This window comes from Lissotriton helveticus, chromosome 2_1 (assembly GCF_964261635.1).
Source record: "Lissotriton helveticus chromosome 2_1, aLisHel1.1, whole genome shotgun sequence".
Taxonomy (NCBI): Eukaryota; Metazoa; Chordata; class Amphibia; order Caudata; family Salamandridae; genus Lissotriton; species Lissotriton helveticus.
Genome location: NC_136059.1, coordinates 1,392,869,942 through 1,392,895,012, shown reverse-complemented (window position 1 = coordinate 1,392,895,012; position 25,071 = coordinate 1,392,869,942). Strand labels below are relative to the sequence as shown.

Sequence of the window (25,071 nt, the reverse complement as noted above, 5' to 3'; positions counted from 1 at the left end):
CAAAGGGCTCTGGAGCTGTACATGGAGGCATCAAATTTCGCTCCGGTTATGGAGTAAGTGTTCTCGGCGCAGGAGTAGCAGACCTCGGTGCCGGAGGAGACGGAAGATTCCTCGGAATCGGAGAAGTAACAGCCCTCGGTGCCGGAGGTGGAGACACCCCTGGTGAAGGAGTTGGAGAGATCTCATCCTTGCGATGATGCCTAGGACTCGGAGACGCCAAATTCGGAGTTTTGTCCTTTTTGAAGAAAGATGCAGAGATGCAGGATGCTGCTTTTTCTTGTGCTTCTTGGAGGACCTCGAAGTATGAGGCGTTAGCAAATTCGATCGGGTCCAAGATCTCCTGCGACCCCTCTTCTGCTTTTTGGCTTTGGCCATGAACAACTTGGCCCCCCTTTGCTTCACGGCCTTCAGATTCATCCGCTTGCACAAAATGCATGTCCAGACGTTGTAATCCGAGGACAGACACCACAATCTTCATGCGGATCAGTGATGGACATCTGGCCCTGCATTCACTGCACGGCTTAAATCTCGACTTACTTTAAGTAGTCTTCTTCACCAGTTACAAAGTACCAGCAACAGTAACAATTAAAACTCCCAGAAATGGAGAGCATGGAAAACAAAATGTACACGGCGAAGGAGCAGAACAAAGGGAACTGATTTCAGCATGCCAGCAAGGTCTTCTTATGGCTCAAATGACGTCATGCGGAGTCGTTCCATAGTGACCTCCTGGTCGACGTGGGAGAACTGAGGGGAAATATTTCTGTGGAATGCTGAGCATTGGGTAAGTCAAAAGGTGAGGAATCCACTGGCAGATGTATCCATCTGAATAGAATTTATAAAAAATAAACATGTAAAGCATAAGAATAATATGTTAACATATTGTCATAACGTAAATGAAGTAAAGTAAGCACTCCATGACAGAGGCTTACATTGTTAGAAAGGTTGGTTAAAAGACTGCATGTCCTACCGCTGCATCCATATGGGTAGGCAAATTCAAACAGTATTGCAGCATAAATGTATGCACACTGTTCCATGTTGCTGCGCAGCAGAGTTTGTCCAACGTCACTCCAGGAAACAGAGCTGTAGAGGAGGATACTGCTCTTGTGGAAATGGGCTTTAGGCTTAATTTTGAGCAGCTTACCTGCTTTAGCATGGCAGAAGTGGATGGCGGTTGCAATCCACAGAGCAATATTTGCCTTGGCTACTGAAGCACCTGGTCTTTGTAAACTATAGGAGACGAAAAGCTGATCAGACTTTCAAATCTGCTTGGTACATTGTAAATAAAACTTTAGACATCTCTTATTATCTAGGGTATAAAGAGCTTTTTCAGCTGGTGAAGATGGGTTTGGAAAAAATGTTCGGAAAATAACCAGTTCATTAACATGGAGAACAAGTAGAAGGTACCTTAGGAATAAATGTTGGGTTAGTTTTAAGTAGGATAAAGTCATTAGTGAAGCAAAGATCAGGTTCTAATATAGTAAAAGATAAGGTTCTATGTATTGTAAAAATAAATTTGAGCTCAGCTCTGGTACAGACTCAAAAGTTGATCTCATAAGCTGTGCAAGGACAATGTTAAGGCTCCATTCAGGTGGAGGAGCTCTAATAGAAGGATAAACCCTAAACAAAGCTGTAATGAATTGTTTTACAACTCGAATTGAAAAGAGAGATGGGCCAATAGAGAAACGTCTGTAACTAGAAATGGTAGCAGGATGTACATTAATAGACAAATGCATGAGTCCCCGTCTAGCCAGGGAGAGATGTTAGGGCAAAATGTTCTATGAAGAGGAATTGAACGGATGTATATTGTTCTGTAAGCACCAAGCACAGAACCGTTTCCACTTAAATCTGTAGGTCTAAGTTGTTGATACAGCTCTTGCTATAGAAAATGTCCTTACAATCCTGAGGCAAATCTAAATCATTGAATTCTATGGAGGCAAGGATTACGCTCTACAAGCAAACCTTAATTCTTATATCTTGAACAAATAAACCTCTGGTTGCCCCACCCCATCACTCTCTCCCATTCAGTGAGAAAAAGGGGTAGGTAAAAGAATCATAACTAGATCACACTCACGACTAAGCACATAAGAAATAACCGAAACTTTTTCGTAAAAGGTTTCTCTCTGCTATAAACCACTGCGACCATCACTGGAGAGTGGGTGCGCACCCTTATCTTGCTAGATAGAGTCTGCTAGGTTAGTCTCCTAGGTTATATGTTCTGTTCTAATCAGGTCAGTGTGCATAGCCATCTGAAGAGCCACAAGTATCGTCTCCCACCAGTCGGAAATGGGGAATTTACGGAGTACCAACGTATCTTCGCTGCGAAGGGAGTCCCCCCTCTGCTCTGGCCCAATTAAGGATAGAACGCAGCCAGGCTTGTAGATGCGGAGGGTCTTTAGATTTCCAACACCTTCTTAGTAATCGTGTGGCTACCACAAGTCCCAAATCTATAAAGCGACTTGTGGCTCTTTGTTTGTTGTCCCTCTTATACAGACCTAGTATGCACACCTCCCAAGTGTTGGGTATCTGTCAATCTGTACAGTTTGCTAGTTGTTTGTCACTCCCTCACAGTAGTGCCTCAAATCAGGCATTACCATACCAAGTGCAACTGATTCACATCTCAGCAGCTACACCTAGGGCAGAGCATATCCTGTCTGTGAAAATAGCAATCTAATTTCTCCAGTGTGAGATAGGCACGCTGAAATATATAGTATTGAATTAGTTTGAAGCAAGCATGATTCTGGATATAGTTGGGGTTTGCCAGTACTGCGCTCCACTGCGCGTTCGTACATGAGCACCCTAAGTAAGACTCTCATTCAGCACGCAGTGATGACAAGTCCTGAGAATTGTGTGACCAGAATGCGACTGCAAACCACAGGATTAAGTGTTTACCTTCTCCCATGACATGGATGTATTGGAGTACAAGGTGTGATGGTGGCTCTTGGGTAATGTCTCCCCAGTGTTGCCTTAGGAAGCCGAGCCATAAAGCGTATGTAAGAAAGTGCCAAAGAGACAATTCCTCTGTGTAGGAAAGTAGGGTCTGCTTCCTATGGTCACCCCCACTTCTGGCTGTGATTATCTGGTTTTTCGACCTTAGTGTGGCTGTGGGCCTGCTAATCAGACCCACAGCCCAGCTGTTCTCTCTCTAAATTGATACCAGGTACTTTAGGTACATATCTGATTGGGTATTGTGTCACCTCTGTGAGCCCCTGTATAGTGTACCATAGGTACCCAGGGCATAGGTGCATCGAATGCCTACCAAGAGCTGCAGCATATATTATGCCACCCCTGGCTGGCCATCCAAACTGACACCACAGGCTGATCACTCAGCTTGGGTGAGGTGGTGTAAGCACCCCTTACTTACATATAGTATACCTATATCTACCTTTATATATAGACACATATGCACCTATAAGTCACTCCTGTGGTAGGCCTCAACAATCCTGGTTTTATGTGAGAGGGTGCCCTAGCATGAGCTGAGCCCATCTGCAGCTTTCGGAACCCTCTCCTTATAGCTGTTCTATGGTATAGCCGTACCATATACTATTTAGTGCATTATAATCTTCGCGGTTAATGCTAACTTTGGTTTGGCTTTATCAAAACATGTTGTGTAAGGTGTCAAACACTTTGGAATACTACCCCCGGCCAATTCTGGCGGTGGGGGTAGCATTCCACCCTTCTAGAGGGAAAAAACATGTATTTACTGCTTTACCCGGTTAAAGTTAAACAGAGCCTCAGCATCACAAAATGGATGCTGCTGCCACAGACACGAGTCTGACCTCCTGCTGCTGGATGAAACTCCAGCAAAGAAGGCCTGGACAATAGGTTTCCTGTCGAGGGAGGTGCTAGCTCCTCCCCAGACAGCCTGTAGTGTATGGGGGCAGGGTGGGTTGAATGGAAAGATGCTTTTCCAGACACTGCCTGGGGCACACAAGGTGCTCCATGCATAGCCCGGTTCAAACCAGTTGCTGGGGCACTCCAGCCCCGCTCTGGCGCGAAATAGGACAAAGGTAAAGGGGTGTAACCACCCCCTTCCCAGGTCCACCCATTTTTTTTTCAAAACGTATTTTATTGGGTTTTGTTCCACACATCATACAAGATCAGGTACATTTCCTATGCTTGCCTAAGCTCACTATGCAAGCCCCCTTAGCTACATACACAATAGTGGGCTAGGATGCGATCCAGTCAATGTACACAGTACTCCATTATAGGCTAGGCCCCAATATGCCCTTTCCTATTCTACTAATGAACTCCCCTATGCTCCCTCCCACCTCCCCGGATCCCCACCACCGGTGTTCTCAATTGGCTCTAGTCGTAATAATATGTGCGCACAAGAATTATCGGGTATTGTTCTGTGTGATGTGCCTGTCATGTCCCGGGAATATTCTCCAATCATGTTACTATTCTACTTCTTCCTCTTGTGTTCCATAGTCACGCAGTGTCTGTACTATTGCGTCCCATGCCGTAGCTGTTTCTAGCGCTTTTTCATTGCGTTGTCTACGCGCAGTTTGGAACCTCAATTCGCTTTCGCTACTGGCCCATTTGAGAAACTCGTGCTTCCATCTAGGTCTATTTGGCCCTATTGTTGCCTTCCAGTGTTCCGTAATTTCGCGTTTTGCCAGTATGAGCCCCATATCTATAAATTTACTTGTGATCTTGTTCCTGGGGGTGTGGGGGAACCAATGCAGGACACCTACGGCCATATCAAATTCTAAGCCCCGTTCCGTTACCGCATTCAGAGTGTCTCCCACATCCTTCCAGTAGAGCTCTAACATTGGGCAAGCCCATAACATATGATCTAATTCTACCACGACCTTCGCGCACCTGGGGCACGCTGCATTGTCTACTCTAAAATACTGCTTGATCTTCCCTGGTGTCAGGTACGTTCGGTGGAGGATATAGAAATGCACTAATTGGAATCTTGCGTTCCGCGTGCTCTTCCAGGCCCTCCGTACAATCTGCGCCCATGCCGTCTCAGGGATGTCTTTCTCTTTATCTGTTTCCCATTTTCCTTTCAGCGCCTCTAGAGGCGGTAGCCCTTCATTGAGCATTCTAGAGTAGGGGCACGTGACCGCCTTAAAAGTTCCCGCTGCCATCCTAGTGTATTGGCAAGCCATTGTTGTTCTTGGTTCTATCAGCCCTTCCCTCCAGTGTGTTTGTATCGCTCTTGTCAGTGCTGCATGAAGCAAAAAAAAACTCTGGTAAGTTGAATCTTTCTAGGAGTGTCTGGTACGGTAATAGCGCTCCGTCTTCATATAGGTCTCCCAGCATCTGGACTCCCGCCTCTTCCCAGTCCTGCAACTGTGACCAATCGTCACCGTGCGGTAGCGCCGTTAGCATCCCTATTGGGATTTCGGGGGCGTACGGGTGTAGTACACCTGCCCTACGTTGTGAACGGTTCCAGCACAATCTGATCGTTTTTTCCTCTTGCGTTAGATCCCTAAGATCCAGTTTCTGCTGTAGCGCTATGAAAGAGAGGACATGGCGAGGTTTACCTCGGCCCCTTTTATGCTCCGGTCCTCTGAATTCTCGTGCTATTCCCTGTGTGTAAATTTGCAGTTGGGCTGCCAGGTAGTACAGCTCAAAGTCTGGGACCGCCAGTCCCCCCTCTGTTTTAGGTCTTATTAACGTTGTTTGTGCTACCCTTCGCCGTCCCTCACCCTAAAGGAAGGTCACTATTAAGGACTTTAGAAGTTTAAAGGTAGTGCCAGGTATCCATACTGGTAGTGTCCTAAAGTAATACAAGAGCTTTGGAAGCGCTATCATTTTAAGTAGTGCTATCCGGCCTGCTAGCGACAGTGGGAGAGTAGCCCAAAAGGCCATACTACCTTTCAATGCCCTTATTCCGCGGCCAATATTTCCCTCCAACAAGGCAGTTGTGGTGTGGTATATGTACACACCTAAGTATTTTATGCAGTCAGGCTCCCATCTCACCGCTCGGATCATGGAGGGTTGGGTCTCCTTCTGTCGCGCCGGGAACAAGCACGTCTTGGCCAGTTTACTTTCAAGCCGGATATTTCTCCGAAGCTCGTTAGTAACTTTTCGGCTCCCGCCATTGCTTTGTCGGCATCTTCAAGGAAGAGCAGAAGGTCATCCGCATATAGCGATATATATTGTTGTACAACCCTACTTTGCAGTCCCCCATAGTGGTCTCCCGTCCTGATCGATATCGCGAGGGGTTCCACTGCTAAAGCGAACAGCAATGGAGATAGTGAGCATCCCTGCCTCGTGCCTCTTTCACCGGGTATTGAGACGATATCAGCGTGCCCGTTCTCACTCTGGCCACCGCTGAAGTGTACAGTACTTTCGTCCATCCCAGATAATCCTCTCCCACTCCGAAGCGTCTCAGTACCATGTAAAGATATTCCCATTCAAGGCTGTCAAACGCTTTCTCTATGTCGACCGACAATATCATTGGTTGTCGTGCCTCTGAGTGGTCTCCCTCTAATAAATCGCATCATTCGGCGTATTTTCGTGGTCGTATTCCGCGTTGGTATAAAACCAGCTTGGTCCTCATGAACTAGCGCAGTCATGTGTTGTAACAAGCGAGATGCCAGGATGCTGCTTAGTATTTTATAATCAGTGGTCAGCATCGATAATGGTCTATAGGATGCCGTGTCCCCGCTCTCTCTCCCTGGTTTTAATAAGGGTATCACTAACGCTTCTCGCATCGATTGTGGTAACCGCCCCAATTGTTTTGCCTCTTTATAGACCTCTAACAGTCTTGGCGCTAACAGGTCGGTGTATTTTCCATAGAACTCTACAGGTAACCCATCCAAGCCTGGGGTTTTGTTGTGTGCCATATGTTTTATGGCGCTTCGTATTTTACCTAGCTCTATATCCTTTCCTAGTTCCTTCGCCTGATCGTGATCTAATTCAGGGAAGCAAAGCCCTTCCAGGAAGACGTCCACGGCTGGATTACTGGTCGCTAGTTTGCTTTTGTAGAGGTTTTCATAATAGCTCGTAAAGCATTGTAAAATCTCATTCTGGGTGTAAACCTCTGCTCCTTCCGCTGTGTGCATGGTCACTATGGGGGAGCCTCTTTTCGTGGGGTTAGCAAGCCAAGCCAATAGGGTCCCTGCTTTCTCGCCCTTCACGTGGGTCCTCACTGCATACGTTTTATAGTCAAAGCTGCGCAAGCTCTTTGTTTCTGCTGCTACCGCCTCTTTCGCCTCGCTAACCCTTCCTTGTCGCTCAGGGTGACCAGGTCTTAATAATCCGGTAGCCACTGCATCGTGATCCATAGAGGATTATGATCCGATATTGTCCTAGTCAGATATTCAGTTCTCACAATTGCTGGCATTATTACTGGGGAGCACAGAACCGCATCTAACCTTACATGTAACTCATGCAGACTTGAGAAGTAGGAGTAATCTCGATCTTGTGGATGTTGCGTGCGTCAAGCGTCTATCAGACCCCACCGTGTTTGCCATTCTAACCTGCCTTTGGCTGTGCAGTGTGTCGGAGAGTCTGTCAAGGGGGGGTGCGACCTGTCAAGAGAGATGTCCAGTACAGAGTTAAAGTCACCGCCCATCAGTATTGGTCCTGCGAGGAAGTGTGCTAGGGAGCAGGATATTTTCGCCAGAAAGGTCAACTGATCAACGTCGGGCGCATATATACTACAGAAGGCAATGTCCTTACCTCGTAACTTCCCCTCTATTGCTAGAAACCTTCCCTCTGGGTCTATTACCAGCTTGCTTACCTGAAATGGAATCCCGGCTCTAATCCAAATGAACGCGCCCCTAGCAAACGCTGAATATGTAGTGTTTTATATCTAACCCTCCATCGACGCTAAAATGCTAACCCTTAAGCCTTCGTTAAATGTGTTTCCTGAAGCAGTGCAACTTCTACCCCTCTACGTACCAGGTAAGGGTGAACCTTGTGGCGTCGCGTCATGGTATGAAGACCCCTCACATTCCAGGTTATACATCGCAGATTAGCTGAATCACCCAGTGTCCCACAGTGTCCTGGGCGTCCCACTCCAACCACTCCCCAAATGCCCTAAGTGGGGCAACATGTCAACATCGGTGATGAGCCCTCCCTTCAATACCCCAAAACCTTCCCAACCCCTCTTCCCCCCAGAACAGGACCTAGTAACCTCCGTCTAGCTCCCATCCAAACTCTTCTGAATATTAACATGTGACTAACCCACCAGTAGCCACTGTGGGTACGCCTTAAGTGCAATGAAGGAGGGTTGGTTGCCAACGGGTAGCCGCCCAATCCCTAAGCTCCCCGCTGATCGATCGAGCCCCTATTAAATAAACATCTCAATGACCACCCATCTCCCAACCACAATCAGCAACGCCCTCCCAGAGCTCACAGCAAGCAGTCCGCCATAGTATTTATTTCGAACTCGTACAGCTCACCGGGTATTTCTATCCTTCGTCCAGCATTCCCTCTGCTGTCGCCGGGGTAACCGCGGGCAAGGGCACACTGTCCGTTTCCGAGAAATAAGTGTCTGAATGGTCATTACCCTTTTCCGACTCCACCTCGTCCTGCGACGGGGAGTCTTGTGTTCCTGATAGTGCAGATACCACCTCCAAGACCCCTCATCGTTCTGCTTTTGTCTCTGACAGTGAAGGCCTTCTCAGTCCTCTAAGTCTATTACGGATCCGTCGCGATTTATTTCCGCAGTGGCAGTCCTTCTGGGTCCATTCTTGTCCTTTGTTTACAGACGTCCTTACCGGACTTGTACAATTCTAGCCAAGCGCAGGCACCGGCTGGAGTATCAAAGCACCACGTTTTATCGTCCACGATAACTCGCAGCTTAGCTGGGAAGATAAGGGAGTATTGTAGACCCTCATTTCTTAGTTCTCTTTTAATAGCTAGGAAAGAGGTCCGCCAGCGCTGCGTTTCATACGTATAATCTGGGAAAATATTGACTTTGCTGTTCTCTACCTGATAGGGACCGTTCACTCGCGCTTTCTGGAGCAGTAAGTCCCTATCCCGGTAGTGTAACAATCGGGCTACCACCGGGCGAGGGGGACGTCCTTGTTGCGGTGGCTTAGCCGGAACTCTATGTGCCCGTTCCAGAGTGTAGAAGATGGGCAGACCCTCCGGCGCTACCACCGTTTGGAGCCAGTTCTCGAGATAGTGCACCATGTCCTGCCCTTCCACTTTCTCCGGTAGGCCCACTATCCGGATGTTGTTCCGGCGATTGCGTCCTTCGGCATCCTCCGCCCTTCTCTCCAGCGCCTCTATGGGGTCCAGCACATTGGTCATAGTGGCTTTGAGTTCTTTTTGCGCCGGTTCAAGGGTATGGATTGTACCCTCAATTACTTTGACTCTGTCGGCCAGTTTTCCATGATCGGCCCTCAGTAGACCCAGTCCCGTGGCCACTTTTGCAATATCCTGCTGTAGTGCCGTGCGAGAATCTGCTATCGCGGTCAGGATTTTGTCCAATTGAAGCTGTAATTGGGGGTCTCGCAGTTGTCCGGGGTCAGATTGCTCCCCCTTATCAGGTGCCTCAGTGTCCGACGTTGGCTGGGCGCCACTTTTGTTCCCTTTAGGCTTCCCCATGGTGGGGGTTTGCGGTTTGTTTCGGCTCTAGTGGAAAGGTCGTTGTAGTCCAGTATTGAGGGACTCTGTACAATCCAGCTTCCCCAAGCCTTCACAACATCGCTCATTCAAGTTTCAATCCAGGCACGTCGAGCGCAGGGGCCACCGGAACCAGCACAGGAAGGCGGCCTCAGGCGGCGATTGTCAGGGCCACAATCACGCAGTTAATAGCATCGGCAGTTCAGAGTAGATCAGTCCGTTCCCTGATAATGATCCAATTTACAGGGACCAGAGCAGCTTTGGGGTAACGCGGCAAGAACACTGGTTCCCCCTATGGGTAGAACAGTTGGCTGGGTCCCAGCGTAAAGCTCGTCCTGGACCAAGTGTACTGCAGTTCGCATGCAGTGCGGCCCCCAATTCCAGCCCAGCAGTCCACTGTCTTGTGCTGCAGGCGCCAGCAGGTCCGCGCTCCTCAGGCACCCTGTGACGCCCTCACCTCAAGCAGTATGCCTCAATCGTGGCCGCACAGGAGAGCAGTCCCCAACTCCCCCCGGGGGATTCCTGAGGTTCTCTCCGCACCCGGGGTCGGCAGGCAGCTCGGGGGGCGGCCCGCAGTTCTCACCACTGTCGTGTGCAGCAGGGCTCAGTTTAGCCGGATCCCGATCCGCGGGACACCGCTGCCGGTGGCTTGTGTTCCAATTGTCCCTTGTAAGCAGCGCCGCTGCTTCAGTTGATTTCTGGGGAAGGGGGGGGGGGGGGGGGGGGGGTTAGGTTCCGACCGAACATCCCCCGCGGCAGCAGCCCTTGATAGGATGATGGGGCCCTCCAGAAACAGGCCGGCTCCTCTCTTCTGGTCCTCACGCGCGGCTCTCCTCATCTCCAGCCGCCTTGTAGTCGGCGCCGCCAAGCTCCGGCGCAGAGACCAGGAAGCCCAAGCGCCCACAAGCCTGCCTGCGATCGCGGCCGTTCAGAGTCTCAAAGCTTCCCCGCGGCCGCCATTTTTGATGCGACCTCGGTGGCACCCCGGTCAGCACGCCGGCGGTCTTCCTCGGGGCCCCAGGGTCGCTCGAGCGTCGCCCCGTGGCTCCGATGCAGGGGAGTCCCTTCCCCCGCCTTTCAGGGGGAGATAGGGGTTTCTAGAGCCAGTGTTTCAGGATCAATAGGGGCTCGAACACGGAGCCCAGCGCTCAGGCAACCACCTCCATCGGCGCCAAGCCACGCCCCCTCCCAGGTCCACCCATAGGAGGGACCTAGCAGGTAATCCAGCCCATTTTCTTAGTATAAAGATAGGTGCTGTGTCCCCAGGACTTTAGATTATCCTGTAACGAAACTCTGAAACGAAACTCTTGGACCTTAAACATTCTATTCCGACTAGAAGACTGAAGACATCTCCCTTGTGGTCAAGACGTGACCACCCTGTGCAAACAGGCATCACCAGTAACTTGCCGGTCTGCTTTGTCGACGCTCCTGACGGATCCCGAAGACTCAGCGACTCAGCAACTGGACTCTCAGACTTCTCTGACTCTGACCCACATCCACAGCAAAGCTGAGACCCGTAGCGGACACGAGAGACGTGGGACCGGACACCCTGCATTTTGCTAATAGTGCAACTACCGAGGCACCCTCATAGTTGTGCACTGGGGTACGAGAAGCCCCAGACCCGAGCGCCATTTGCACTAAAGCTCAGCCCTCCACACTCCACGAGTGCCGCGTGGGGCCCGCTCTTGCATTTCAGCTCAACGCGCCTTCCCGGTTGCTAGCCCGCTGGCTAGTGAGCCCTCCAAAGACGAACCTTTGAAACTAAACTGCTTTCCTGGTTGCTCTAGGTTCCCTGCAAAGTAGAAGCTCCCCAGACCTTGCTGGTCTGATTTGAAGCCAATCTTCACTTCCTGCATGGATTGTCTTTGCCAAGGCTTGTTGGGTCCAATCCAGATATCGACATCGCAGTCAACTAGATCCTTCGTGGGACAGCTCGAATCCAGCTTCTGGTCGTCGTCGATACCTCCTGGTCCTCGTGGCTGCAGAGACAAGCTTCACCTCTTCACCTGAGATCATCACGACATCGCCTGGTTCCTTCCTGGTCACTGGCTAGTGACCCAGACTCTGTCCCCTCTATTTTCAGGTTCTTCAGTTCTTCGATACACCCTTGGACCCACCCGGACACGCTTCCTTTGGCTGCCTGCAGCACTTCTTTTGCATATCTCCATTGAAAGCATCGACGAAACCCGACACGAAAAGACACCTATGCACCCGGCTTCCCTAGGTGAGGTAACTCGAGTACTCCGGTGCTCCCGTGGGTATTGACTATCCAAGTGTCCTAGTTTAAAGGGGTTTTGTCGTAGTCCATCCGGAAGTGCCCTAAAACAGTAACTTTGTAACTTCTCCGTTCTCCATTACAAGTCAATGGTAACTCGCGACTGTGTTTAGACACTGCACGCGTCTCCCGTGGGTCTCCTACTTCCTAACCTTTGGTTGTTCAGTGTAGCCCCAGCGATTCCCTAGACCCTAGGCCTATTCACTATTCTGAAGTCGTTCTTATACCACTTACTTAGTATATGGTTTGTGAGGCCCATAGGGCATAACTGTATTTGTGCAACTTATCGTATGCTAATTGAGTAACTTGTGATGTACTTCGATCTCTGACCTCATAAAGAGTGCAGAGGGGTTGTGTTAGAAATAAATACATATATATTTGATACATACCTTGTGTGGTGTCCTTTCATTTGGTATTCAAGGGATTATAATTGGTAAAACAGCTTGCTTTACATACTCTCTGAAGTCTTAGGCTATGACTGCTGGTCCATGCTACCACTAGGATAGCTTGTCTATAAGGTTGACTTTACAGCCACAATCAATAAGGGTCGTTTAGACTGGTGCAAGGTGCCCACTAGAATAGTGGACATCATATGCCAGGCTAACTTCTCACACTCTGCTTGCATGAGGTCCACATATGTCATATGCATTCCATCCTCGTAAAGGTTTCCCACGGTATGAATCCATACTGGGCCACCGTTCTTATCTAGACATCGGATTCCCATCCGAAGAGACATGAGTTTCTGGTACTGGGTGTTTAATCATTTGAACGGCTATGAGGATCGACTTCCAACTGTCTGTTACTGGGAATTTGCGTATCCCGAGGGTATTATTATTATGCGTTCTTATATAGCGCTCGATTACCCGTAGGCATCTCGGCGCTTGCCTTGGGAACCCGTCCTGGCTTTTTCCCTGTGAGATACCCGTACTGGGCATCCCCAAGGTGAAAACCAGGCATCCCGCCGCGGGGGGGGGGGGGGGGGGAGATTAAGCAGCTAATGCCCAGAGCTGCAGAGTGTGAACCCGTGATTCCAGTAGGCACCGAAACGAGAATTATCGAGTCCGTGGATATTTGGGTTCAAGACCCTGCCGCGTCGGGAATTGAACCCTGGTCCCGGGTCTGACCTCTGCTTCAGGGTCTGCCTCCTCTAACCAGTGAGCCACACTTCTCCCTACCAAGGGACACACCCTCTGTTTTAGCCCAATTGAGGATAGATTGAGACCAGGCCAGTAGGGACAGTGGATCGCTGGACTTCCAGCGTCTCATAATGAGACGTCTGGTTACTACAAGGCAAAGATTAAAAATTGATTTGTGGCTCTGTGTTTTTTATCTCGTGTGAATATCCCCAATACAAATGTTCCCCATGTGTTCGAGTGTTGACTGTCTGTGCAGTTAGATAAATATTGTGTTAATACCCTCCCAGTATTGCTGTAGTTTAGGACATGACAATATCATCTGTATAATACCAGCGTCATAATGGGAACAACGGGGGCATATCATGTCTTGTCTATGAAAGTAGCGATTTATTTTTTCGGGGGTTAAGTGCGCTCTGTGCATTATGTAGTATTGTATTAATCTAAACCTATTATTATGAGGGATTTGTGTGGGGCTCGCCAGAATGGTATTCCATTTCGTAACTGTGCACGGGTGACCTAAGTCAGTCTCCCACTTTGTGCGTAAAGGAATCAGGTATGTTGCCGTTTGTAAGTGGAGTACATCCGCAAACCAGCGAGTGAGAGGTCAGCCCTCCCCATGACATGTTTATATTAGAGCACTAGATGTGTTCGCAATTCTTGCTTTATGTCCCCCCTTCCACCTGCGCCGCAACAGACTAACCCACAAGGCATGTATAAGGAAGTGTCCTGTGGCATTCCTTCCTCCTGCATCAGGTTTCCATATGTTATAAGTGTGTCATCTTGGTAGAAATTACCCAGTGTGTGGATGCCTGCCACATGCATAACAGAAAGTTCCACCAACGAAGTTTCCCCATTACCTGTAGGCATTGCCAGTAATGAGATTGCTGGAGAATCTGCTATGATGTTTCTGGTGAGGAACAAGGATCTATTAAAGCAGCGGCTGGCTACTTGTAACAGCAAGGGGAGGGGCCAGGCTTCTTGCTACAGGAATGAAACAAGAGAAGGAGAGTGTTAAGTGTGTGTGGAGCACCGTCCTCAGCTGTATCTGATAGGTGTAATCCCACCACCCAATGAGCCACCCATTGTAGTTGAGATGCTAGGTAATAATGCTCTAAATTGGGTCCCGCTATTCCTCCCTGATCCAATGGTAGATATAGCTTCAGGAGTGCTACTCTGCATCGTGATGTGTTCCACATTAATTCGCGGAGCATGGGTTCGATTAACTACAAAAAGGATGGTGGTAGATATAGTAGCAAATTGATGAACTAATAGAGAAGTCGAGGGAGTACCACCATCTTAATGAGCAATACCCTTCACGCTACTGAAAGAGCGAGCGTCTTCCAGTAGGTCATCTGTGATGCCGGAGAGGTAGGCGCCCTGATAAGGTTGCCGTCAAGTAAGTCCTGATCATTGTGGTACACCCTATTACATAGGTAACAGAACATAGTTGATTGCCAGGTGACCTGAACGGTTGACAAAAAGCGGATCTTGCATGCTGGAAACACATGGGAACAAACATGAGTTACCCCAGCTAACCCGTAGCCCTGACAGACAGGCGAAAAGAATGAAAATTTTGGGTATGGCATCCGGAACCATTTCAACATCCTTTATATATAGTAGCAGGTCATCTGCATATAATATTGTGTGTATGTGCCCTCCCATTGGAATGCCCCATAGTCCTGCAGAAGCACACATGGCCAGGGCCAAAGGCTCGATGGCTAATGAAAAGAGAAGAGGGGAGAAGGGACAGCCTTGTCTGGTGCTCCTTCCCACCCTTATAGGCTTTGACACAAACCTACCAGTCTTGACACTCCTGGTCTGGTTATGGTACAATAACTTGACCAGCCTAATAAAAAGGGGCGCTATCCCAAATTGAGGCAGGACACTGAAGGGGAAGGGCCACTCTACAGCGTTGAACGTCCAAGTCAAGTACCATACATTCAGAGCGGGGCAAAGGACGAAGAGCATATTGAAACAGGTTAAGAGAAGTAAAACGGTCTGGGACCAACCCATTTTGATCACTATGTATTAAATGGGGTACTAATGGCACCAGTCATCCAGCAAGAATTCCACCCAACACTTTATAACCCACGTCCAACAGTGCCAACGGGCGGTAGGAACCGAAACGACTGGGGTCTCTGTCTGGCTTCAGTAGGGTGACTAGTGTGGCTTCACACAGAGCCCGACAAGTGCAATGCCTCATCATATACCTTCTGTGGTGTTAGTGTAAAGAGATCTGTGTAACCTTTATCAAACTGAGATGGGAAGCCATCTGCACCTTCCCAGAGGCTAGGGATCGTATCGCTCCCTGAATTTCAGCTATCGTGATGGGAGCATCTAGTTCCATATGCTGGTCAGGAATTAGTCTAGGAAATGGGAGATCATCTAGGAAACAATTTATTTCAGAGTCTGAGGCATCCAGGGTTGATTGGTATACCGATGTGAAAAGAAGAACCAGCACCCTGTGTGTTTCATGTTGTTTATATCGCATTAAGCCACTGAGGGACAGCAATGCCTCAAATGGGGATACTTGGCTGCTCCTGTCCGAGCAGCAATGCGAGAAGGGTTCCCGAGTGGTCTGCTTCCGTGTGTGTCCTGGCCTAGTGTGCTGCGTAATAGAGACACCTCAGTCTCTCAATCAACGCTGTGTAAGTTGTCCTCACTATGAAAAGCTCTGAGGCGCAAGAGTCATCGGTGGGCATGTAGTCTCAAGGGGCAGCAATTCATGCTCCATCTTTTGTAACTCACTTTCTACCTGTATCAACATCCCAAGCCAGGCAGTGGTCTCTCAGTGTCACCTTAAGTGCATACCACTCCAGCAGGACAGACGTCGCCATACCTGTGTTATAGTCAAAATAATCTGCAGTAGTAATGTGAAGAGATTCTCAGAAGGGCGGATCCTCCAGCATAGCAGGCTGCAGGCGCTACGTTGGAATCAGAGAGGGTTGTGCGTACCAAGCTAGCGATATATAGTGAGGATTATTTTCGGAGTGCGTGCAACCCAGATACTCCGCGGGCTCACACATTGCAGCAGGTTGGGTGTGCACAAGATCCTGTCAATTCGAACATGTAGAGTATACAGGTGAAATAAAAGGAGTACCCTCGTGTGGCAGGGTTGTCGTCTCCATTTATCTTCTTGCCCTTTATTGGAGACCAGTCACACAAAATCGAGGCTCCAGTGGATGCCAGTGTGCCTCGCAAATGGTGGGAACTAACGGTCTAGGGCCGTGTCCATACACTGTTAAAGTCCCACCCATCACCCAGGGTAGGTCACACCATTAGGAGAGCACTCACAACAACAAACACCAGAAGTGCCCCATGTCATTATGAGGCTTATATATGTTGCCTAACAGAAGGAATCTACCATCTGGTCTACCTTTGGGGAAAACGTATATCCCTTCTGCATCCGTCATAACCTCTGCTACCAGGAGGGAGGTGCTTGGGCGGACCCAGATCCGCAATCCCCTAGCTAATGCTGAGTAGTTTGTAGAGAATATGTGCCCCATTCCATCTGCGCTACAGTTTATTTGTCTCCAAGAGTGTTAAGTGGGATTCCTGCAGAATCGTTATGTCGTTTAAGGTACGAGTATACTGCGTATGTGCGGGAGGGGGTGCGCAGGCCTCGAACATTCCAGGTTATAGTACGTTGTGGTGTGATGGCATGTTTGTGCCTAAGCCAATACATTACCAGGGGTAGGGTTCACACGTGTGGTTATATTTGGAGTTAGCATCAAAGGTCAGCCAAAATTGAGCACAACAGAGCCTGAATAAACTTAACTTAAAACGTAATGCCAACATGGCGAGTTTGTAATACCAAAAGAGCGGTCCTCGCAGATGTGAAGGGCTGCCCAACCAAGAGCTATGCTACATTTAAACAGAAGGAACCCCTAAAGTATGTGGGTGTGAGAGCACAAAGCTTCACAGAGCATTCAGGTGCAACATATCCACCCAGTAGAAAGAAAATTAATTACTTATAGTGACATCCCAACTATATGTCAGAAAAACAATTCCCCATTCACACTTCCATTGAAGGAGGCCAGTGATCCCACCACCACCCCGCCCCTCCAGCATCATTCAAACATGCAAGTGACATGACTATGCCTAGTGAACTGCACAGAAGCAGTCACGGATACAGCAATAAGCAAGTAGCTAAAACAAATTGATAAATAAAAATATCAGAAGAGTTCATCAGAAGTCTGTGGAGTAACATCTGTTAGAGTCAGAGAGTGTCTGAGGGACATACCGCCGAGGAGCCCTCACGACCGGACTGCTACTGCCTCTCTGATTCTTTGGCCAGATCCGAAATCCGTTCTGCTTCCAGGACAACCTGCCTTAATTATTTGTTCTAGGTTCAGAACTGCAGTCAGTTAGGTGCACTGGTTCTTTTCCGCTGTCTGCGTCACTCAAGGGTTTTCACCATGTCTCCTCGCACTCCCCTCCCTACCACCAGGCCTGGGCCACTAAATTTCCCCGACATTTCCAGCCAGTCTCATGTGTCTTGTGGTGTATCAAAGAACGTTTTACCATCTGCCACTGTGCGCAGTATTGCAGGGAAGAGCAAGGAATATTGGCTGCTGAGTTGCTGCTTTACTGTTAGCAAAGAGTTGCATTGGCACTGTAACCCTATAGTATAATCCGGGAAAAACATCAGCATTCTCCACTCAAACCTCTAGTAGCTTCCGCGTCTCTCGTAGTATTGAGTCTCAGTCACGGTAGTGCAGCACCTTAAAAAGAAATAGATGTGATCTTGAGCTTGGTGCAGGCCTCCGAGGAGGGACAAGTTGCACCCTCTCAACTGACAAACAAGGCGACAAGGACGTTGTGGGCAGCCGTTTTCTCAGCAATCTTTCAATGAACCCCACTGTGTCCTGGCCTTCCGCTCCCTCCGGAAGGCCTATTAAGCGGACATTGTGGCATCTTGAGCATCCCTCTGCGTCGTCCACCCTGTTCTATAGATGGCAGAATCTAACTTCATAGTCCCGCTATTGTTTTAACATGGTATCAATAGTCGGTTGCACCTCAGCTGAGGTTTGCTCCACAGTGATGACATGATCAGACAATTTCCTGTGGTCGGCATGGAGAAGCACAAGATCTGCTGCCACATTGTCAACTTTAAATTCTAAAGAAATTCGAGAGCGCTCAATAGCGTTGAGTATTGCATCAAATCTATCCCCAGATTGGGGGGGGGGGGTCTGCTGAGCTTGGGAGTCCTGCTGTTCTGTTTCCATCAAAGAGGAAGATCTTGAGGAGGTTCTGGAGCCAACTCCTATGGTGGCATTATTTCGGAAACCCACAGGACAGTCCAGCTGTTGCATGTAGTTTTTGGCTGTGTGTACTCTCTCTTATGCTTTCTTGCTATACAGCAGAATATAGTGTACTGAGATCCTTAAAATCACGTATTAGGGTTCAATTTCGTAACTGCACAATTTCCATCTGTGTAAGCACATTCCCGGGGGACACGGGCAACATTGGAGCAGGGGGGTGCTATTAGGTATCTTAGCTGCAGAACGGTGATGCCATCCCACATGTATACTGCTGTCCTATGCCCGGTCCATTGCGTTATTTCACCGGTAATTTTGGAGGACAGGGGTGCCCCAGGTGATGTAGCCGGGTCTCATGTAATATACTCGAAGTTTCAGAAGAGTTCAAAATTGGCTCACCCCAGGAGGTATGCTCAGGAGCCATGTCCAGTGTTTTATAGGGACGGAAAGATCCTCCAATTAGACCAGTCCATGAGGGCGTATCAGCATTCAGAGGCACCACAGCTGACTTACAGAATGCAGGCCGGTTGTGCATGTATTGCAGTGCGAGATGTGTAGCAGTGTCCACATTTGACATCACCCCTAACCCAATTACGTATTTGTCATTATCATTAACATTCATGAGCGGAGGAGCGGGAACTTTCCCAGGCGTGGAAGAGAAAGATTCCTGGGCCGGCCCCTCAAGAGAGCACGGCCCCATGCCCCAGTCAGGCCGTATCACAGCCGCGACCATAAATCCGTCTCCTCTGTGTGGGTTTGCGCTGTCTAGCTCCCACCTCCGAACACCAGCATCCAGGGAGGGGGAAGCAACTCAGACGGGGAGCAGGCCCAGCTGCATTGGGAGCGCCACCGGTCCCAGCGCCCAGACATGACTACTAAGTAGGGTCGGGCAGCAGCAAACGTCCAACCACTGCCAGCCCTGCCTGCAGTATCAGCGCAGTCCAGGGTACGCCGGGGACCAACGGCAACAGCCTGGACTGCTGGATGGTGTCTCACAGTTACTGGAATTTACGGATAGAATGGGTGTGCTGCCTAACAGAGCTAAAACGTCTCAGCCATCTTGCTACTGCAAGCCATGCCCCCCTCTTCAATTTCTATGATGCCTCAGGCAAATACCTACAGTCTCACTGTGTCAAGCCTTTTCCAATCCCAGTCTGAAGGACCAATAAACAGTATTGGGCTTCAACTTGTTGTTAATAAGGCTTTGACCACTAGGGTTTCAAGTGTGGAGATGAAAGGACGGCACAACCTGATGGTTCTGGCTTTAGCTTTCGGTCTATTAACTACAGAAGCAGAATGAGGCTTGCCCCACTTCGAACAGATTGGATCCAATAAACCATTATAAAAAGGCAGAATGTTTTCAAACTCTTCATAAGCTTTTAGGATCTCTGTTAAGAGATTCAATGTAGTTTGAGCAGCATGAACCTGAAGCTTCAGTCCTTCTGTGGTTGAGGAATTGTGCTGTGTCAGGGAACCCCAAAAAAACATTTCACTCTCCAAGTCAGGTATAAAAGGAACTAATGAATCTTTAAGGAGAGTTTCTCCTCCTACCTAAGAAAAATCTGCTTCCTTCTTCCTAGCAGTTTGGAATATCAGATTTGCTATATGTACTGAAATGCTCTAGGACACAACGCTATGCTGGACTTCATTGATGGTGTTAACAACTGCTTCTCACACCACAGATGTCAAGGCCTATGCTCTGGAGCTCAAACTTTACTTATTCAAACATAAAAACAACATCTGCAGCACCAAATGGAGATGTTGTGTACAGGTGCTATTTATAGCCCTATGTATCACAGAAAGTACTCAGTAGTGGTTGTGGACAGAGAACCACATGTGCCTGACGGGTGCCTATAAATGACAACAATGGGCCAACGTTCGGAATGGGAGAAGAGTTTATCATTTTATAAGTTTGCCTTATAAGATGAGGAGATGTGGAGGAAAAACTCTGTAGTGGTGACCATAATTTTGATTTTTAAGACTCTTGATGTATGTAGAGCACTGAACTGTCTGGGAGTTTTTTCTTGTAGTTATCAAGGCAAATTGCTGTTTTGTAACTGAAAAAATTGAGTTAAACTTAAACCAAGCTATTTACACACTTAACTTAGGAGCATACAAAGATTTGTTAATTGAGGTCATAATGTTAAAAGTAAACACAATTAGAGTACTAAATAAAAAAACAACACAGCATGTGATTTTTTTTCAACAACTGCCTGAAAGCCATACTAAAGTCATAACGGAAAACATGTGTTTTCAAAAAAGGTAACCTCAAATATGTTGCATCATGTGGCACTAAAGGAAACAATGGCCCGCTCAAACATAGTTATGAATACAATTTAGAAGTTGGTAAGATGGAGCAAAAAGTAATTAAATTATGTTTCAAATCTGCAAAGTCATTATCCCACCGGGAACAACTAATACATTTGAATGTGCAAGAGCCCTATAATCCCCATTTTAAAATTAATTAAGACTAAACTTAAATAAAGCATGAAAATGAAGTCAAACTCCAAGATTTTATTATACCTTAGCTTGCAACCTTCCACCAAGTGTTGATCTCGCATGATAAATCACAATAAGTATATCACCCTGGACTGTTGTGTTCACTGGAATTTCAGCTTTTCCATCTTCAGTTTTGAACTCACTGCAGGAAATTAAAAATTTACATTGTAAAATAAAAAAAAAACATTTTGAAAAGCGAATCAGTCTCACTTTTCTTAAACGTACAAAGCTAATAGGCCTTCCTTTTCAGTGGAAGCGTTTAGTAATAGTTGAGAGGATTTTTGTATCCCAGGCTCAGCTGTTGCTCAGCTGTCTAAAAAAGAAATTATCAGAAATAAGCAAGTTCCTGCTCCACAACAATATGAAAGTTGGTATCGGTGCCCATTTATCACAGAGATTGAATTAGCAGCGGTAAGCTCAAATAAGAAACTTATTAAAAGGAATCAGAAAATAAAATCTGCACGGTAGGTGATGACCTTAAATGCATAAGCACTAACAAATTGCATTTAAGATACTTTTGACAATGGGGCTGTTTTATTTGTGTAACTGTAAGAAACCATACATGCATGCACATCTTTTACTTTCTGAACAGAAAAAGCCGTCAATCTAACAAGTTATAAAGTCAGAAAAGTGAAACAAATTAAATTCCAAGAGTAATTAGTTAATAGTCGTATCCTGCATTAGGACATGCTACCTAAACAAAAAAGCCAATTTCAACTACCAACATGTGAGTAAATTCCAGAAAGGACACACACTGGTGACTAGCAATCTACAAGTCACACTACTTCTATAGTCTAAGAAGAGGGCTACTTGAACACAATCACAAATGAGAACACAAATGGAACAATTAAACAATACACAAAAGAACATGGCTTTGACAAACAGCCCATCAAAGCATGGAAAACCCAGGTAAACAAATGACTGAACTGGCCTAGTCCAAACCCACAAAATGCCACTTGTGGATGGCAAGATGAAGCCTGCTGAGATTTTCTACTCGAACGCAGAGGGATATGACCCAATGATTAATAGGCCGATCAAGCATTTCCTGTGAAACGCCAAAATGTGCCAAAACTTCAACACCTACAATCAGAGTGCCTCTGACTAACAAGTTACTTACCTTCAGTAACAATATATCTGTAAGAGACATATATTATTTATAGATTCTCTGGCACAAAGAAACACCCAGCGCACTTTCTCCAAAGGAGCTGCTGGGTTTCTCTCAGAACTGTGTTAGATTAATTCACTCCTTGATTTTGTATAAGATCTATCTGAAAAAGACTATAATTGTCGATTTCTCACCCTAGAATTAACCCCAGGAGTCAGACTGGACCTGGACTTTTTTTTCAGCTATATCCCTGCGCGTTGGTAGGTGGAGTCGGTCGACTCCATGTTCGTCGTGATCGTCGGAATGATGTCGCGGCCGTAGACTACAAGCGCAGAGCCAGCAAGACACTGGCCACTGGTGCACAAAACTAGGGTCCTGAAAAAGAGTCAGTTAGCAGAACGGGGAGGATGGGTGGGGTGATAAAGAGTCTAAAACTAATATATGTCTCTTACAGATATATCTTTACCAAAGGTAAGTAACTTGTTCATCTGAAAGAGACTATTAGTTATAGATTCCTCTCCTTAGAATAGATACCCCAGCAATAGGGGTCAGTGGCAGTGGTCCTCCTCGACCTTAGCGCCGTGTTCGACACGGTATGCCATAAAACTCTACTGCATCGATTACTCGGTCTTGGAGTCTCTGGAAATGCTCTTGCATGGTTAAGATCCTTTCTGAGTGGAAGAACATTCCAGGTCTTCGATGGTGACTCCTGTTCCACCAGCAAACCTCTGAGCTGCGGGGTGCCACAGGGCTCTTCCCTGAGCCCCACGCTGTTTAATGTCTACATGAGACCGCTGGCTGGGATCGTTCGTCAATATGGTATCAAGATCATATCATATACGGACGGACGATACCCAGCTCGTGGTCTCCCTGGCACAGAAGAGCAGCGGGCTCCCGCAGGTCAACTTGGCATCCTGCATGGAAGAGATAAAAAGCTGGATGACGGCATCTTCTCTAAAACTGGATGGGGATAAAACCGAGATCTTGCTTCTCGGCCCCCCCTCCCCAACCACCATTGCCCAGCTATGGCCCCCTCAGCTTGGGCCCTCCCCCATCTCCAAAGGAGGACATCAAGAGCCTAGGAGTCTGGCTTGAAAAAATCCCCGACTCTTAACACTCAGGCAACCAAGACCTCAGCAATCTGCTTCGGATTGATCCGGATGCTGAAAAAAATCCTCCCTATTCTACCCCTCGAAGCCAAACAAATCGTCATTCAGGGCCTCATTCAATCTCGGCTTGATTTCAACAATGGCCTCTACTTAGGAGCACCAGAATATGTATTAGAAAAACTTCAACGGATCCAGAATTGTGCAGCCAGGATACTACTACAGATACCCCGCAGAGAATCAGTCAAGGCAGGGATTCGATCTCTCCACTGGCTCCCTGTTAGGGAAAGAATAAAATTCAAGGCCCTCTGTATCTCCTACCAAGCCTTCTACAGAGCTGGCCCCCAGATTAACCACCCCCTTCTCACCCCTTACCGCCCCGGCAAACAACTCCGCTCATCAAATGCCTGCCTGGCCACAGTTCCCCGAATCAAAAGATCTAGGGCAGGAGGCAGGTCCTTCGAGCTCAACGCTTCCAAACTCTGGAACTCCCTTCCCCCCTCTCTAAGATCTAATCAGATCCTCTCTTCATTCCGCAAAGAACTAAAAACTTCCTTTTCAGAAACTAAGCACCCCACCCCCCCTCAGAGTACTATGCCCTCTACTCAGCGCTTGGACGCCCTCGGGCAGCAGCCGCGCTATATAAATTATCTTTTCATTTCATTTCATTTCAATACCGACCCCAGAGGTGGGTCTGCGAAATAAGTTCACAACAGAAAATCCAGGAGAACTCAATGGCGAAAAAAGCAGGCTCTCTGGACTTGTCTATCAGGCAATAATGCTTAGTGAACGTGTGCAGTGATGCCCACGTGGCTGCCTGCCAGATTTCGCAGAGGGGGACTTCACGTCCCAAAGTAATAGTGGCTGCCGTCACCCTGGTGGAATGGGCACGCAGCCCTACCGGAGGCTCCTTTTTTACCACGGAATAACAGATTTTAATGCAAAGGACAACCCATCGAGAGATGGTTCGTTTTTGCATGGCCCGACCTTTCTTGGAGCCGACATAGCCAACAAAGAGTTGATCGTCCACCCGGAATTGTTTTGTGCGATGCAGATAAATTGATAACGCACGTTTTGGATTCAGACGGTGGAGTCTCTCCTCCACATTCGAAGGATGCAGGGGCGGAAAAAAGGTGGGCAAAGTGATGGTCTGTCCTAAGTGGAAAGAGGTAACCACTTTGGGAAGAAAAGGTATAGTCCGGAGAACAACCTTGCCCAGATGGACAGCAAGGAAAGGTTCAGAAGATAGAGCCTGAAGCTCACTCACCCACGAGCAGAGGTAATGGCAACCAGAAATGCAGTCTTTAAAGTCAAGAGTCTGAGAGGACAATTATGTAGTGGCTTGAAAGGAGCACACATAAGGTAAGTCAAGACAAGATTGAGGAAAAAAGTGAGTAATGCCCTTAAGAAATCTATTTACAATAGGGGACTTGAAAAGAGAAGGCTGATCAGGAAGGCAAAGAAAGGCCGAAATGGCCGAAAGACAGCATTTAAGAGTGCCCTGAGCAGAGCCCTGCCGGGCCATGGAAAGTATGAAGAGGAGAACCTCGGAAAGAGGGCAGAATTGGGATCCATAGCCTTTGCTTTGCACCATGCCACAAATTTGTTCCATCTACAGGCGTATCCCATTTTGGTGGAGGGGCGCCTGGCTGCCAAGTTAACGTTACAGACTTCGGGAGGAAAGTTGAAAGCTGTCAACTGTCGCCACTCAATCTCCACGCAAGGAGGTGGAGGCTGGACAAGTTCGGGTGGAAGACCGTCCCCTGCTGCTGCGACAGTAGATACTCCCGAAGAGGCAATCTGATCGCAGGATCGATGGCCATGTTCAAGAGCTCTGGATACCAGACTCTTTGTACCTATACCGGAGCCACAGGATTGACTTGGGCCCGGTCATGCTTGATCTTCTTCAGCACTCTGGGCAGAAGTGGCATAGAAGACCGCAATTCCACTCGCGATGAAAAGCATCGCCGAGCGAGTGCCGCCTTGGAAATTCCAACGTGCAGAACTGCCGACAATGCGCATTCTCTTTGTGGCGAACATATCTAACCAAAGCTCTCCCCACTGCTGAAAGAGACCTTGCACCACCGCCAAGTGAAGACGCCATCGGTGATCCATCATGCCCCGGCGGCTGAGTTCGTCCGCCCTTGCGTTCAGA

The 25,071-nt window shown here is 48.0% G+C and overlaps 1 protein-coding gene across 1 annotated transcript in view; it reads right to left on the bottom strand.

Annotated features, from left to right (window-relative positions):
• GAK (cyclin G associated kinase) overlaps positions 1-25,071 on the bottom strand; it is a 1,786,158-nt gene that overhangs the window by 700,311 nt on the left and 1,060,776 nt on the right. Inside the window, exon 17 of the mRNA XM_078676333.1 lies at positions 20,730-20,847. Within this exon, the coding sequence (XP_078532459.1) occupies positions 20,730-20,847 (118 nt within the window). The remainder of the gene's footprint in view (positions 1-20,729; positions 20,848-25,071) is intronic.